The 18,199-nt window shown below is 31.4% G+C and overlaps 4 protein-coding genes across 4 annotated transcripts in view; 2 read left to right on the top strand and 2 right to left on the bottom strand.

The window, feature by feature from the left end:
• Window positions 1–20: 20 nt before the first annotated feature.
• Window positions 21–501, bottom strand: LOC137928763 (vacuolar ATPase assembly integral membrane protein VMA21 homolog). Its single transcript, XM_068771725.1, has 2 exons — window positions 340–501; window positions 21–269 (listed from the first exon to the last, which is right to left on the bottom strand). The coding sequence occupies exons 1-2, from the start codon at window positions 358–360 to the stop codon at window positions 21–23; spliced, it is 270 nt and encodes an 89-aa protein (XP_068627826.1). The 5' UTR covers window positions 361–501.
• A 1,912-nt stretch (window positions 502–2,413) lies between these two features.
• LOC137929010 (uncharacterized) lies at window positions 2,414–3,486 on the top strand. Its single transcript, XM_068772024.1, has 4 exons — window positions 2,414–2,467; window positions 2,561–2,647; window positions 2,843–2,941; window positions 3,124–3,486. The coding sequence occupies exons 1-4, from the start codon at window positions 2,459–2,461 to the stop codon at window positions 3,433–3,435; spliced, it is 507 nt and encodes a 168-aa protein (XP_068628125.1). The 5' UTR covers window positions 2,414–2,458; the 3' UTR covers window positions 3,436–3,486.
• An 874-nt stretch (window positions 3,487–4,360) lies between these two features.
• Window positions 4,361–18,199, top strand: part of Nadsyn (NAD synthetase) — a 31,518-nt gene continuing 17,679 nt past the window's right edge. Inside the window, exon 1 of the mRNA XM_068771620.1 lies at window positions 4,361–4,497. The gene's annotated coding sequence lies outside the window, so the exon portion shown is untranslated. The remainder of the gene's footprint in view (window positions 4,498–18,199) is intronic.
• Nna1 (Nna1 carboxypeptidase) lies at window positions 6,082–16,558 on the bottom strand. Its single transcript, XM_068771898.1, has 17 exons — window positions 16,354–16,558; window positions 16,087–16,262; window positions 15,311–15,463; window positions 13,893–14,125; window positions 13,512–13,658; window positions 12,744–13,002; window positions 11,346–11,510; window positions 11,156–11,271; window positions 10,233–10,392; window positions 9,058–9,377; window positions 8,857–8,980; window positions 8,711–8,785; window positions 8,409–8,585; window positions 8,190–8,338; window positions 7,172–7,348; window positions 6,493–6,654; window positions 6,082–6,401 (listed from the first exon to the last, which is right to left on the bottom strand). Exons 1-17 carry the CDS (start codon window positions 16,556–16,558, stop codon window positions 6,089–6,091), a joined length of 3,111 nt encoding a protein of 1,036 aa, XP_068627999.1. The 3' UTR covers window positions 6,082–6,088.

Genomic DNA, 18,199 nt, shown 5'->3' with positions numbered 1-18,199 from the left:
AGTAATTATTGTGCAATTATTTAATCCTTCTTAACCGGTTTAGGTGTTTTTTCAGCCTCACCATATGCTCTATAGATATACATTCCTAGAGTAACGTGTAAAGCAATAACTGCCACAATAGCGGAGTAGACGCTGCTCGTGACTGGATCAAGGCGTAACACCCCATCGAATAAAAGACTTTTCACAAAGAAAAACGACAGCACTGGTACGACAATTATAAAGAGACAGTACTTTATTACTGTCCTAAAGACTTGAAAGTCTGGTAGTTCCTGAAAATTTAAAGATTTGTTATACACAATTTTAGATATTTCGAAAACAATATAATGAAATGGACCTTACATTGGCACGACCTTCGATCATTATAAACCAAAATAAAAAAGAAAGAAAAATAATCTAATGAATCTCTACCACATTAAACGTTTCCAACTAAATTTTCTTTTAATCCAAAGAAAATGGTATCGGCTACAGAAAATTGATAGTAAATGATTATCTATGGTAAGAATGAATGACAAAAATTAAGTTAGTGGTCGAACATCGGTGCTGCCAGTTTTTGCAATTAAAATGCTCCCCAAAATAGTTACATTATTTTTTAATAAATATTAACAAATATTTATTAACCTAATTTTGTTTTACATTATTAGTCCACTGAAATCACTTTCTAAGGATTAATGTGGAATACCTCTACGTATGTCTTTCTAATCGTAATAACTTGTATCTCGTTAATATTTAATGCTAACCTAAATAACCAACTGACATTATTATCGTTAAACAAAACAACCCACCCAACAGTTGCATTAAATTTACTTACCATTTTTGTGTTTGGGAAGTGTAAGGTTAGATAGCTGTTACTTATCATATTAAATATCTCTTCATAACTATCAATTACTGTTGTTTAAACTTGATATTGTTAAACTCTCTCTCTTACTTTTTTGTTAATCAATACAAAAATTCCTTTTGATTTGTTTTGGAAATTGATCGCAGTATTTGATTATTAGATACTTCATAAATTAAAGCTCTTTCAAAAATAGCAACGATAGGTAACAAAAATTATAAAGCAGCCCAGCTGCGCATTGATCCGGATAAACTTACGGAAGTGTAACAAAAAGCTGTGTACAATATTTTGTAATAAATAAACTAAAAATCGAAAGGACACCAAAAGTTTTTGCGCTAATTTATTCTGCGTAAGAAAATTGTATACCCCAGTAATCATTTCGATAATGGTGAGTTAACTTTTGATTTCTGAAATTTAATATATAAAAATGTGACAATATCTTGAATGGCAATAATGTGCGCAAATTCTGTATATGTCTTTATTGCAGGTGAAGAAGAGAAAGAAAAAAATAAGGATAAAGAAGGTTTTCACAACGGAAGTAATTTTATGGAAAATAATGCGACATGAAATAGAGAAGTACAGTGTACCTGATATACTAGTATATCTCGTTGTATACGGAGCGTTTCCGTAATCTGCTGCAAGCCCAGTACCTTTCCGAAATAGCTTGCAAGTCCAATAAGAGCCGTCGCTACGAACATTATACCGATGGTATTTGATCCCATGTATCAATCAGAAAAGGAAATTGTTTATTTACACACGGTCCTTATTGATCTAATATAAAGTATACAAATGTATATTACTCACAATGCCAGAAATCTTTAAATCTGTATTTGGAAGATGATATATATCCATAATAATATATGGTTAGATATGTTTAAAAGAAATATATATGTCCGTTAACTTTATACCGTTACACAAGTTTAATAGCGTCACGCTATGTTGGTTATAAAAAGAAGTGTGACATTTTTTAAATGCGTAATAGCTTTACACAATAAAGCAATAGAAATAATGTTTCTAACATCGCGTCAAAAATGTAACGCATATTTTTTTTCATTTGTAACTAGTATTTTGTTGTAATAAGAATAATCAACAAGTGTATCACGATTTGCATTTAAATTGCCATGAAAAGAATTAATCACTGTATTTTACTTACATTATTTGTAAGTTTTATTTTTTCCCTACGGTTTTTCTATATTTATTAATTTCACACTTAACTTTAACTATAAAGATATTGAAAAATAAAGAAGCGCCCGTGCGCCGTGGCGAAAAATATAAATAATTATAAATGCAAAATGGGAATGTAATATAAAATATAGTATTTATAAGTTACACTCCGTATTTTGTAATGAATTTCAGGTTGGTGTAGCTAGTAATGGTATATTTGATTTCGGAAATGTAAAAAATAAAATATTGCAATGGAAAACGCAAAAATTAACACGTTTATGTCCTTCTAATGGGTAAGTAGTGTATCGTTCAATGATATAAAATAATAAATAGGTTTTAAACAGTTTATCTGTTTATAGGCCACAGCTACAGAATTTATTGAATCTAGTTTGTAGCACAGCGCAACCAACTAATGTTACTCTCAGAGATGGATGTATAACGTGCTTTTCAAGAGTCACCTCTATGCCCGAGGTTAGCTAAAACACTTTTTTTTTCATTTCCGATTAAATCATGTGGCGTAAAAAGATATTTATGATAAAAATGCATTGTTTTTTATTTTTGTAGGGACCACAAGAGTTAAACGCATTAAGTGTTTGTGCCATACAATATTTCACAAATACTTCTTACGGAAATTGTGCAACAGCGATAATGGTAATTAAACTATGTGTCCTAATTTCTATTTAGGATTTGGCAAAGTAACATTAACTTTTTCTATTCTAGTTTAAAATGAGGAACACAAATATAAAACATTTTAATCGAATTAACGCGGGATGGATACATATTTATCCTGGATAAGAAAATCACATGTTTTCATGTCTGATAACTGTAAACAATTTTTATCAACAGGCATTATCAACTTCAGCCCTCAATGTCCAGCCATCTGGATGTTACATGGGATATTGCGACTTTGTACGGTGTTTGCGAAGAGTCAACTCTATTAATCTGGTAGTTGAACAATCGTACATACTTTTATCATTATTATAGATTAAAGGACTATTAGTTTTTATTTAAAAAAAATATTTTTTTATTCAATTCAGCTTATTTTTCTTACAATTTTTTTGTTTGATAATGATAGTTATCCAGAAGTAAAATTATATTATTTTACCTTTGCTTTCGTATTTTTTTAGATAACTCAGTGTACACGAGAAGCAAGAACTGGAATAAATATAACGTTGGACGCTGATAACGTTCGATTTTACACAAATGTTACATCATGTATTCTTGCAAAAACCAGATGTGGTCCGTTTAATCCAATAACAGGAGATCCTCAGACTCCAGGGTATACATCATCAAGCGTAAGACTAAGTAATGCTCTTCAATTTTCTAACGCAGGAGAACTAAGAATATTAGCTTTTCCCGCAACAACAACAGTGACGTCCTCGTTTTGTTCATCGACTTCCAATTTAACCCAAACATCTTGGCTAACAAATGTATGTTAACTTAAAATATCTTAATCAAACAGTAATAATTCTTTGATTTAATATTTTGACACACTTATGTACTTATATTTTAACAAAGCAACAAACGGGACTGCAAATACTATAACATCCAAATCTCTCCAAAGATATAAAATGCTTTTAAGAATTTCACTTTATTCGTTAACACAGTGTCCTCTCAGAATAATAATGCAATCCAACATCTCACTTTTCGATGCTTTGTATGTTAAAAGATCTACCCATGCCCTCAAAATAAGCTTTAATAGGTTTCATTCGGTAATCACAGGATTTATTATTAATTTCGCATGAACAGCGTTAACCAGCGCTCGCGATCGAAGACAAAATTGTAAAGGCACTTTGTTCTGATATAGTTACAAGTTATCTTATTCATCTTCATTTAAATGTTAGAAGACTAGAGTTAATGGTCATCGGTGTATATGCGACCATGTTTAAATCCAGAAAACAACTCAATACGTTACTCTACGATAAGAAAATGTAGATATTTTGAAATACCTATCAAATCCCTGTTTACGTCCATCAGTACTTTCTCCTATAAAATAAGTGATACATACGATTTTTTTTTATTCATTGTTTTGAAAATTTTGGTGTTAAAACAATGACTGTAACTTTTAAAAATTAAGGTTTAGTGTCTTAACGGCACTTATCTCCTACTTAAACTTTACTTTAACCCGAAAATTACGTAGCTATGTCTGCAATGTTTTTATGTATTTGTTAGCGAAAATTTTTGAGTGACGTATACCATTGGTCAAGTACCTATTAGAATGTTGTATGTTCTTAGTTGTGTTGACAGATTAGTTATAGTCTGATATCTTTAAATTCTACATTTTTTTAAGTTATTGCAATGTAGATATTAGTCACATGAATTTGTTTATGGTATAATCATTATTATTTACCTAAATAGCCGAAACGAGCAAGGTGTTGTATTAGAAAAATACAGAAATAAGTCAATGTGACATTATCTATCAAAGTTGTGAAAGTTTTGAAATGTTTATATTTGTATTTAAAATTTTTAAGAAGTATTAGGAGATTTTAACAATAGTTAATGTAAGTAAAAATAAAACATTTGTAAGTAATATTCCATTTTTATACAAAGTTGTTGTGTTCATTTTTTAGAAAATATCTCCGTACGTTAATTTAAACTTGTGCTGTTTTTCATATGTAAGTATATGGTTTTCAGATGTATGTGGTTAAAACATTTTTATAAAGTAACGTAATAAAATTTGGCGTAAATATTGTTTTTATATATTCAAAGGTTGATATTAGCATTAGCTATTGTAATAAAAATAATCCGACAAATAAATTACGTTTAATTTAAATATGTACAATAATGGTACTTATCTGGCTCATAGAAATTTTTCATCTATTACGATAAAAATCATTGTTGTTAAATTGCGGTTACTTTATCTTCTAACAGAGAAGAACTCATCATTGTGACAATATAGTAAGTTGATATGCTTTTTAGGCTATCAAATTTTCTAAGGCTTTTTTCACTCTCATTACTAAGAATTAAGAACTAATTGTAACAAAAACTATTTTGTGTAAGTTTAACATTTAAAGAATATCAAAGTTTGCTGGCATTATTTTGTTGTAAGCTATAAATATTTGTAAATCCTTTTGAGCGAACACATGATGCATATTGGTTTGTGCCTGTTTTAAGCAATACACAAAGTGTGGCTATATGCTATGCTAGCAAAAGTGTGCCCTGAGATAATAACATTTACAGAGATATTTTGTTAAACCATTTTGTTACTTTTTATATAGCAAGATAGTTATAATATTTTAATAACTATATTCCTATATAACTATGTGATATAAATGTGATTTAATAAAACTCTTTTAATTATCTATTTATTGCAGTTGACAAATTTGTATTACATAATAATAATTTTTAATAATAAAACATATTCTAATTGATTATAAATACAAAACCATGCTAATATCACTATTGCATTCATATGAACAGGGCCAGATTTTACTAGGGTAAATAACATTCAGGCTTATTAACAAAATTTAGACACAGTTAAAACTATAACAATCAACCAAGAACAAGGAGAAGTTAGAACAATATGGTAAGCATTAAAATAATAGTACTGTATTTTTTATATGCATGGAATTCTTTTTATTCAATATAAACATTATTTGTACTGAAAAAACCCAAATTAGGTTGTTTCCACTTGATTATCCTGTGCATTAAAATAATTTTTTATAATTTTGAAATAAAGACTAAGAAAATATGTTAATGATTCTATTTTGACTTGTTAAATCCTTGGAGTAATTATTCTGTTTTAGTTCTATACTTGAATGATATTCATGGATCATTACCTAATTAATATATAAAATGATATAAATATATACACAGTATACACACTTACATGCACATACACACACATATATATAAATATTTTGACCTTGAAATGATAACAACCTTGACTATGGTGTTGGGCCGCCCATGCTGCGTTTTGAATATATGTATATACACATGTATATACACACACATATAGTACAGTAATGACATTATAATATCTTTCTTGTAATTACTAAATGGCAGTAAGGTCTAAATTGTAAATCTGGCCCTGAATAAGACTTAAAATATTACTAGAGGTTTTTACAATATGAATTCATTGTATTTAAAGATCTATGCATTTTTCATTTTGACTTCTGTAGCAGCTTTCTGTAGTTTACTTCTGACAATTTTAGTCCTTTTTTTAATTTTTTTCCTAGTTTTTATTAAGTCATCCGAGTCAGAATTTTCTGTGATCGGGGAGCTGTATATTTTACTAGTAACAGTCTTCTTATTTTGGATGGCACTGGCAACAAAAGCACTTTTTCTAAAGGTTTTCATGTTCTTACTTTCACTAATTTTTTGTGGTAGATTTGTATTCCTAGGTATATCTGTAAAGCTTGTATTATTTACATGACTCAAACTTTCTGATTTGGCATGTCTTAATCTAAAAATTATCAAAAAATTTTAAAAACCTTAACACTGTATAACTACTTATAATAACACAATATAACATATTTAATCATGTAACTACTCACTTTCCTTTTTTCTTATTAAACTTTATTGGTTTACTTTCTATTACTTCTTCATTGTTTGAGGCATTTAAAGGAATCTTTTTATTTTTGGATTTTTTCTTTTTCTTTTCCTCTGCAGGTTTTGTGAAATCATTGTCTAATGTCTCTAGTTTTTTTGAACAAGACCTAGGTTAACGAAAATAAAACTATGCTTTTTATATTCTTAGGAGTTTAGGAGTTAATAAGTAATTTTATAATATATCACTTCTGTCTGGAGATGCTATTATATATAGTCTATAATTATGATCAGAAACTGTGCTGCATCATGGCTAGGATAAAATTATTTTAATGTTCTATGACAAAATTTGTTTATGAGTATCCTAAAAGCTAGTGAATACTCCCAGAGGAGGATACACTAATAATAAGAACAAAGAATATAAAAATTAATTAGTGTGTGGTTTGTTCATGTTCCTTTTTAATGTTTTTATTTTAGTCGGAGATCAAGAATGTGAAAATAAAATTCCAGAAAATCTAAACATTTAAAGGAGGGATTTTGGATCTAGTCGGTTGTAACTTTATTTAGTAAATTGATGTATGAATAATATTTGGTAGAATGTGGTCAAAGTCAGAGCATAGATGTGCCAGAAATGATTCTGCCTATTTCAATCTCTAGTCATGATTACATACTCTGAGTGAATTTTACCTGAGCAATGATTCACTGTCTGTGAAGTATGAATTTAATGCAAAACTTGAAATACCCCATGATAAAGGCGCTTTTTCATTATTTTGCATGCCAGTCCAAACATTTTTCTTTAATGAATTTAGCTTTATATGAAGTTCTGTAGGACGCACATGCCTACTTTTTATTTCTGAGAGATACCTGCAAGAAAAATAATATTAAAAAATCCTTATTCTTATAATCTTATTAAAAATTGTTAATCTAAATAAAAATTATTATTTACAAATAGTAGGTAATTCATAAAAATAGTTAATATACATATTGAACTAAATTCTATGTTTCATTTAATGTAGTATTTGGTGTTATATATTTCTATTAATAAACTGAAGTAACAGAGAGACAGACACTCACTCACACAAAGTTTGTAAATCAAGTCAAAGTTTTAAAGTGGTAAATGAGTAGCTCATTTGCAGTAATCAATAAATGTTTTCTCTCTATTCAAAAATCAATGGTTTCAGAAATAATTTTATGATTGCTGTATATGAAAATTAATTATTTTTTACTATCTGTCCGTGCAGACTTTGTAGTGTCAGAAGTTAAGAGCATGTATTCCAATAGAAAATATAAATTATTATGATAGATTTCAAAGTCATCTCTTTATACATGATGATAGAGAATAGGTTAAAAGTCTTTAATTGTCTATTTGACTCTTCAAAGCTTTGATGTCTATTATCCATCACCTTGTAGCTTTTTAATTAGATGACCATGTATTAAGCACAGTTTGGGATATTCCAATGCATATTCCATTGAATTCAAGTTTTGGTTTGGTGTGGAAATTGCTACTGTATATGAAAAATTAACTAATCTATTATAACGTGAGAAACTACATCCTTTGAAGTGTTAGTGCAAACATTGAAAACAGTTCCTATTGTTAATCACATAAAGACCAGTTTTCTTAAAAGTATAAAACATAACCTTAGGTAAATATGAATCAGATTTCTCAATCTCTGGTGAAAAATGTATTATTAATAAAGCAACGTACTTTGGCGGTGGTAAATGTTTGAACTGATGCCAAGAAGCGGGACTCAGTCTTGGTTTTCCAACGCGTTCATTGAACATTGATACACTGCGTGGTCGGTTGTATTTCGATGTTTTTTTTTCTCGATCAGAATTTATTGGAGAATCACTTGTCTAAAAAAACAGTATTATAACCAAGCAAAATTTACATAATATTTATTAGTAGGTATTGATAAAATTGTACCGGAACTGGGAATATTCTAAGTTCTGGAGGCATTTTCTTTTTTCTTTTGGGATTGACCTTGGCGGCTGAAAGCAGTTTGTGAACCCTTCTTACAGGACTTCTATTGTCATCCGAAGATTCATCGGATGAAGCATCAGATAAGGCATCTGATGTTAGGTCTACAATAGTTCGTGACACCTGGAATAAATAATATTTTATTCCTTAACTCTCCATTTTCTGATAAAATCTCAATCAATTTTTTTAACTTTATTTAATTTAATCATGCATTTATCCATTTTTTTCTATACGGTGTTATAAATTACCTTTATAGTTTCTCGTTTTGTTCTCCTTTTGTCTGTTTTAAATTTATCTAACTTTATCCGTTGTTTTAGAGGTTTCTAAAATAAATCGTTCTGTACATTAACAAAATTATAAAGGTAGTTTAGATTTGGTATCTTTTTAGACTTACGTTATTGTTGTGTTTATTTTCATCAGGGAAATAGGGAGAAGGGGGAGGGGCTGGGTGACTAACTTCAACTCTTTCTTTCATTACACCAGCGTCTGAACTGCTGCTAGATGTATCTCCTTCATCACTGTGGTACAAGGTTACAAAAAACAATTAATGTTATCGTAAACACAAAAAGTAAATTCAGTTAGTACCAATTCAAACCTGGAATAATCCGAGAGATCAATGTTAGTCGGTTCGTCTGCATTAGAACCTTCCTTTATCAGTCGGGCAACTATTTTATTTCTCAACCTTTCTTTACTTGGATCATCATCGTAAAAATCTAACAGAGTTTCACAAAAAGTTCGCCCAAGACTTTCGTAGTCCTGCACCGAGAAATGGGTTGACATTCTGCTTCCTAATTCGGTACCGCCGAAGGACGCTTCCATAGTATAGCTGTTAGAGATTCCTAACATCCAAACAACAACTCTACCAGTGCCCTCTTTGCTGCGCTGTATACGAAATTTGCAGTTTTCGAAGGAAAACTGCAAGAAAATTCATACATGATATAAATGATTTTTATATTTTTTTAAAATGTAGTCTCAGAAGAAAGTTCACATTTGTTTAGCCGAGTGAACGCAATGCCAGAGAAAAGCGGGTATATTTAGTTTTTGCGAGTACATTTAAAAAATGGAAATTTAGCGATCTTAAGACAAATTCTGCAAAATAAGAATCGTTGCTTTAGAGAAATTCATAAATATGTGATGGTTTTATTCGTCATTAACAAATCCTGCTAAGTTTGAGGCTGCATAGCTTTGTAAGAGGTTAGCCTGAACTCACTTATAATAACCAATGTTGAGGGCTCCCTCTCAAGCCTCAAGCACATTGCTTCAGCCTTTCAACCAGATATCTTTGGATGGCCACCAAGCTCTTGCCTCCAAGGCCCCAATGACACCTCTGGATGGGCGTTTATGGTGCCGAAACCACAGTAAAACCATACAGGAAAAAGGAGAATGAACGTTGACGTACCGGATCGGCCTCTTTCATCTCGCTCCGTGCATACTTAAAACACAGTACCGGGGTTTTGCTAGCATTACAATGTATTGATCGTGGTTGCCCTAAACAACTAAGTCACGGCTCGATGAGTTGCAATTCACACCAGCAATTTCATTAATTTGGCTTGAACTTTTTACACGCCGATAGCGTCAGTTATATTAAGTGTCCAGTAAATTGAAAAGATAATTATGCTGTATTCAATAATACCATTTTCAAAACAAAGACTTGTGAAAATATAAAATCGTTGAACAAATTAGCCTGTAATTGAACCCCGTAAGCAATTGCAGGCAAATGTTAACTTTCTTTTGAGTAACCTTATATAATACTTAAGTTTTTACCGTTACCTTATCAGCAGCGTTCTTATGTAACATTAAAGGAAACACCTGCTCTTGTAAATGTCTGTCAGAATTCCTTCGGCTTTCGCAGCCATATATAAATACGTTATGTTTTCTTGAATGTGCATGCAAGTCTACATACATTGCTACTCCGCATTCTTCCTGCAATCTAAATAATAATTATTCAATTTGCAATATTTATTCATTTTGTTATCATCTTGTAATTAAAAATGAAATATATTATTTTACATGAACGTTCCGTATTATTAAACTAGATACAAAATCAAAAACATACTCGCAGATCATCATTCATCAATTCAGTCCTAAGACATCTACTGCTGGACAGGGGCCTCATCCATAGATTCCTAGTTGGGCTTTCTGGGATGACTTTTGATCTCATTTAATCGTTATGAATTCCTCCTTGATTATCAGTAGCAATGTGAAGGTATACATGATTTTAATATGGCATTATTTTATTTGAAAGCAAGCTATAAACATAAATTACATCATAATTAATTGACTGGTGGGAAGCGTCCTGTATTTAGCGATCCCCACCGAACTTAACAAAGTCGTCTGTGTCCATCTTTTAAGCCCTCAGCGGCAATTAGTTCTGCGCTTTATCTGACCTTTATTGAAAAGTTAGGAGACATACTAGCACTTCTATTTATACATACATATTATTTTCATTTCATATTTTATAACGAGCACAATAAATATGTTACTAAGATATCGACTAGCACGGCTTTGATTACGTAAGATCCGCTCTCTCCTTGTTTATTTGAACGTAAAAAAGCAGATAAGAGAATGGAAATTTTACAAAGATTACGAAGCTATTAGTAATCACAAAAGAGAAAATCTTTGTAAATTTTCTCTTTTATAATTTAACCATGTCAATCATATTTTCTTAGAACTTTTAGATTTGTTTATTTTACCTTCTTATCATAACTTTAGTATGCCACACTGGCGGGTAGGTTTCTCTTATCACCGTCCTGTACTGTCTATTCAGATCCTTTCCGGTCAATGAGCAACGATTGTTACCGACAATCACCTATAATAATAATAACAATAAAGTGTTTTTTGAATGGCTCATTTAAAACTAGTAATTATTAGACCGTAACTCACACCGTCCGGATTCAGCATTGGCACTAATTTGAAAATGAATTTCTCTCTCAATTCACGCGCTTGATTCGTATCTCCCGTTAAATAATCCATGAAACCTTTCATCATCCACGAGGAGGGCGTTTCGCCGGGGTGGACGCGTGCTGTGATGATTACAGCTTTTTTTTTCTACAAGAGATCACATTAACAGATGTCATTTTTAGTTATACTTTGTTTTAAACATATTCATAAATTCATATTACATAGATATAGTAGATGGTGCATTTGCATATGTGCTGTATCTGTTAATGTTATTATTATAGCATCTAATAGACGCTCACTGCAAGGCATAGGCCATCCCCCAAAGACTGCCACGTTGAATAGTCTTGGATTATCGATATTCAGTGACATCCAGCGACCTTGACTATTACATCTTCCATCTATATCTTTGCATATGCATATAGGTAATTAAAATTTCACTTTTTATGAAGAAATAATAAATCAATACCACTTTTCACTTCAAAGTTTACATATAAAGAACAGGAGTAAGGCCGACATTACATTGCTCGGTAATTAAATTGGTGGACAACCACGCGCACGTGGGCGCGTGAATGCTTAGGTTGATCTGTGATGAGATCGCTGTAGATTTTTAAATATACAATACACACTTAGCACACACTTAGTTAAAACCTTCTTTTGAATCGACGCATCTAAGTTAGACCACGATTTATTTCATGCTATATATTAAAAACCAATTTAGGTCAAGTCTTACGGATGAAAATTTAATTAATTGCATAAAAATGTTAATATGACAGCCCTGGTTATGAAAAATTGAGTAAGATAATTGTTAAATAGTGATTAAAATAATTTAATTATGTTATTATAACGCTAATATCTGTCAATTTTTTTTCTCTTTTCTATCCGTATAAGAAAAAACTGTATAAACATATCATCGTGTTTGTTTTTAAATAAGTTGACTACCGCTAATATGGAGCTTAGATAAGGCATTGGCGGATTAATACCCAATTTGGTCTATAGACGTCAGTCATGTATCCGACCTATGGCAGATCCAGAAATAGTGCAAATTACAATTTATAGTATCATAAGTCTAAAAACGATTAACCGGCTAATTGCAGATCTAAATTATTAATCTTTGCTTATTAATATTTTTGTCTAGGTGACTAGTAGACTATAGCGTTGAAACTGCTGTACTTAAACTGTAAATAAGATGCGTCTCAGGAAATCTCGGCGACGTGGAGACCGAGGAAAAAAGATGGTAAGCGCCGCCGAGTGTTGACGGCGGACCGACGAACGAGTGCGGCCGATACACACCCTCGTCTCGCCGCGCCCATACCCAAGGCGCGGTACAGTAGTTTTTGTAGCACTTTAGTAACAATAGTAGTAATATTTTGCACTACTTACCTTTTGTTCGTTTTCATTAGTATTTTGTGGAGCAGTTATTGTAAGATAGTATACATTATTTCCTGCTAAAGTCCGGCAGAGAAGTCTCAGTTTAGAATACATTGATTTAACAGGATGCGCCTGTAATCTCGACAAGTATTCTTGCAAATCTGAATACGTGTAAGGATAGCAGTGAGCGATGTAAACAGCGTCGTTGTTATGTGGAAATTCTATGTTAAATGTTAAAGTATAGCTTGGAAATTGTTCTTCTTCTTCACATCTATAAAAATAAAGATCATTTATCAATATCACAAGTTCATACGTCTACTTTGTGGGAGAACGTTCTATGTTGCGCTAGGTCCCCGTGGGTTCCACACCTGAGTTTAAGGCCTCAGCAACCTTCTGTTCTGCGCCCTACGTGGCCTGCCCATTGCCACTTTAACTTGCCAATCCGCTGGGCTGTTCCGGATACTTTTATTCGTATACGGATCTCCTTATTCCCGATTCATCCTCCTATAGAAATCCCAAGCGTAGTTCTCTCCATTGCTCGTTGAGCGACTATGAAGCCCCAATTAAAGTTAATTATTTATTTTTGACCGTTATTACCATAATCTTAAATCCGTTAAGTATCATATTATTTTAGTAAATAAGAAAAATAATTTATAACAAACCATTTTAAGTGCATTGATGTTTTGTCGTAAGCATGTATCGTACTTATATAATAATTAGACAATTCTGTTATGAAAGGAAATAGCATTTTTGGCGTTAAAAATAGTAAGGCTTCCTTACGAAGGATCGTTCTTGTAATATGCGATATTATCACCGCATCGTCTCCATCCGATGGAATGCAGCTGGGCATCTTTTGTTGAATATAATAATGGCCGCATACCTTCATTATATAAACTTTCTCCTTTTGATAGGTTTACTATAGAGAATCTGTATAAAGAAAAAAATATTATATGTATTAAAATTCTGCGCTTCGTATCTATCGTAATCTACTAATAAATTTAGGTTCAAAAATTATTTCTATGTAGAAAATTTTGTACAAAATTCACGTACTGAAATAATGTTTACATGGGAAGTGTTTTATTTTTCTTAGAAACTACGTTATTTATTACGATTTATGAGCAGAAAACTATAGATCATTAAGTAATAAAAAAGGTAACCAACCTATACATCATTTGTTTCTTTGTATTAGTGACGCGAAAGTAAAACCATTGCATATGTCTGTTGGTGTAAAGATCAGTTCGCAAATGTAATTCGTAGTAGGCGGAGGTGATTCGTATCGCCTTTGCGAGGTTCCCGCTTTCAAATCTGGATTCGAATTTCAATTCATCTTCGCCACTGGCGCTGGTACACGCTGATAGGAACAATCTCGAACCGCCGACTATAGATCGACTGAACTAAAATTTTGCTTGTTATAATAAGAACCAGTAATAATCATTAACATTAATATTAGGGCGACCAGAAAGTAATGTCGTTTTCTTAAGTTTAATTCACACGACTACATTTTTAACAAGTTTTTATTTCTGATCAATAATAAATTCACTTTTATTATCTACAAGTTTTTGCCATCTAGTATACAAATTTTCAATGCTGGAGCGGTAAAAATCAATTAATTTTTCCTTAAAATATGTCGACAGAAACGACATTACTTTCCGGTCCCCCTAACAATTTTAATATGTCTTATTTTACATGGTGCACGAAATATATAGCTGTATCGCCCGTTGTTGTTTTTTTCTCTCATCATATTGTTTAATATTAATGGAGGTCCATTCGTCGTGTTTTAGAATCAAGTAATACATACTCGACTTGCCATGAATAAGGATATGCCCCGAATTCCTTTATTCCCGAATTTATTTATATCGATTCGAGAATGGGGAGATCTATAGACTAACAAAAAGTAACCGACATAACCTAGCGGAATAGGTTAAGTAGTTAAGTAAGTTGAAGTGGCAATTGGCAGACAATGTGTTGCAATAGCGCTCAAAAAATGGCCTCACGGTGAACATGGACCGGCTAATGCACGTCTACCCAAAGGGGACAGATGATCTTGTTAAAGAATAATGCTGGACTTTCAACCCTTATTGCTTATTCTAAATATTTGGGGACACGTGTGTACAGCAGAAAACGTACCACGGTTGAAATGTTTGATGTTGATAAATACAGATAATACAGAAAGGTATCTAATTTGTTTTTCAGTTATTGCCGTAACATGAAAATTTTATCTTATGACAATAAAATGATCAGATCGTGAATCATAACACATAGACGACGAAGAAAAACAAAATAAAAAAAGATTAACGTCTTATACTGGTTTTTATCTCCTTAAATTATTATTAACTTCTTCTCGATCAGAAGTAGTAATGTATTTATCTATCATCTTTCGACGACATTAACAAGGTCCACCTTTCTAGAGGAGGTCCTACTCTGAGCTTGTCAGTCCGTGGTCTAATTTTAAATATAATAAATTAAAAAGGCAAAGAAATTTCGTCATAATTTACCAATCTATCGTAGTACATTTAGTTCGATATATGACATGATAATATTGAGTTTTTTTTTTTTAATAATAAGATGGCAATACTTACATAGTTGACTGCGCTCATGGGATTGTATTGAAATATCACAGTCCCTGCGTCCTCTCCAACAGGCTGCGGCCGCAATTCTTTTCCAGTTGGAACGTAATAAGGTTCCGGGCTTGCGGGACTCCAACTCAAATGTTGTATTCTTTCTTCTACTACCTAAACATTTGTTCCTAAATTTTATTTTATAACATAGTCAATAAATCTTAGTATCGAAAGGCGGGGGTTTTAATTTTCTTCATTTAGGCGAATAATTAAGGTACATATTAATACTAAACGATGTTTTACGTTATTTAGGCAAGTCAACAACGCAACATATTATACATGTTTGAAAAAATTGTTCCGGTCACAATTACGCTAGATGCAGCCTTAAACTAAAAGAATTAATAAATGAGTAAAAAAATTAAGCAGATAATAATTGATATTAAATTAATTTTAAATAAAATAAGAGATGCAACTGGTCAATAAACAATTGTGTCGTTGGTATTACAAAGCCTATGATATATTTCAAAGAAAGTTTGATAAATAATTTTCGATCCAGCTTCATATCATTTATTAATATATTATAGGAATTTGCGATTTTAGATATTATGTTAATTTTTGTTTTCAATTCCTTTAGTTTCGGACTTTTTTGTTAAATATAATTAGTACTGATGCTTAATTTACCTCATAACTGACAAATTAAAATAAATAAGCGGTTACAATAAAGAAAGGAACGAGTATAGACTCAAACAGTTTCTGACGTATGTTTTATATTGATTGATGCAATTGACTGATCTTACTTGACATTCAGACGGCCACCGCGGTGCTTGCTGGGGACAGTCCAGTTCTTTGGGTAACGCGAACAGATCTCTAGGTTCTTTCAGTTTGGCGGTTGTTCGAAAAGTTCTTATATCCGTGTTGATTTCCAATTGGTTCGTCTTAATATTATTTTGTAAAAAACTCGATATGAATGTACCTGCAATTAGAAATAATTAAAATAATTAAAAATTGATAGAATATGTTGCTTCTTTTGTGGTCTTATACCCTAAATTTAATGTCATTATTACCTTTATTGCATATAGGAAAGAGCGACGCTTGAAGATTTTTAACTTGTTCTAGATTAGCAATTAGGAGATTATCTTGAAGTACAGGATCTCTTGTAGGAAGAGATAAAGTTATTGTTGTGTTTTCTACATAGTGTCTCCTTTGTTCTTCCCTTTCAAACATAATTGTATATTCCTGTGCACGCTCCAATTGTTGCCACCATAACATCGTGACTAATACTACGTTTAACAACAAATCTATTTTGACATTGCAATGCTATATTTTTTATTGAAAACCTTAGTTTGATGAAATATTGTCTCCATGGCTTCGTTAGAATCGGATCGAAATTTTCGGGTAGTCCGTTTCGTGTAAGGCAAGCGGGTTGTACGACGATCGAATGCGGACTGGGGTTGTCGTGCAAGGTTCTAAAGTTATGAATATTAGGAGAAGGATGCTTTACTGATGACATGTTTGATCGAAAGCTTATCAGCTTGTCGTGACGTCATTCACAGACCGATCTCGAGTGTAGTCAGCTTTTCCGGTTGTTAATCGATTTACAACGAAATCGATAATTAAGGGTTTTATGATCCTTAGCAGTTTTTATAATAAAAGTGATAAGTGCGAAGTCATTATTAATATAATTATTCCATAAATTATTTTATTCATTCTGATGTGTCGTTTTTACTCATGATGTTTTTAGAGATAAGCATTTTAGGACTATAAGTTTCCCGATGGTACAATCTTTATTAAAATGCAGAAATATTTCACAATCCAGAATTTAATTTTAATGTTTTTACATTCGAAGTAAGATTGCTATATTCAGATTTATAATATTATTTGTAAATAAAAATAAATTTCAACCTGTTAAATGACTACTTTAGATAATACGTAAATTTAATTAATAATTGTTTTTTTATTTTTATTATTAAATTAATTTGGTACGGTATATTAGAATCTATCAAATGCCGACGCTATAATTTAACATAATCCGTGAAATGAGCGTTTCAGGAAAACAAAAAAAAAATCCGTTAGTTCCTCGAATGTTTGAAAGGTTACTGCACTTCTACGTAATGGCTTGGAAACGATGAAGTTTGCCACGGCCCCCATCATGGTCGGAAAACTTTAAAACGGTCAAAGAGCTAGAATTTGTTTTAGAGACATGACTGCTATTTATTGATACATATTTGCTTTCATATTATACCATACTCTAAAGATGAATACATCTTTATGTTATTACTAATAACAATATTCACATACGACATTAACTTGCTAACTTTTATTATGTAAATGAATTTTTATGTCATCTTACTAAGTATGAAATAAATTAAGAGCTAGGAATTATGGATTAAGATTATTGAGCATTACAATATTCAAAGAATTGAAAAAGTAAAATATTGTATGTCGTCAGTAATGTTAATTAATAATTAAATGGTAGCTCTAGTAGCGGAAAGCGCAGCGACAGTTATAGCTCCATGGCTGGTATTTCAGCTAAGTCTTGTATAGAACAGGGGTAGCCAACCGCCTTGAAAGACCGCGCCATTATTCTAAATTTGAAATTATAGGCGACCCGCCATCAATTTATTTATTGTTTAATTTAAACATTTTATTATTTAAATAAAAGTTTTTAAATAATATTTACAAAATTTATAGTTTTTAAAAAATTTAATAAAATTACAAAATTTATGTGATTATTAAACATTAAAAAATTACTTCTGACAATTCTTTAAAATTGGATTAATATTTGTTGAAAGCACTTTCAGTAATTTTTTCCGATGCTGGTGAGTTAATACTGATCGGTGTTTGCATTTAAAAAAAAGGGAAATGAATTAATTATATATACTTAAATAATATACTTATATTGTTCTGAAT

Source organism: Battus philenor, unplaced genomic scaffold (genome assembly GCF_028537555.1).
Source record: "Battus philenor isolate CCGP_79_NKW_IND1 unplaced genomic scaffold, ilBatPhil1.0.hap1 SCAF_4, whole genome shotgun sequence".
Taxonomy (NCBI): Eukaryota; Metazoa; Arthropoda; class Insecta; order Lepidoptera; family Papilionidae; genus Battus; species Battus philenor.
The sequence above is the reverse complement of the archived record's forward strand: the minus strand, read 5'-3'. Positions and strand labels throughout refer to the sequence as shown.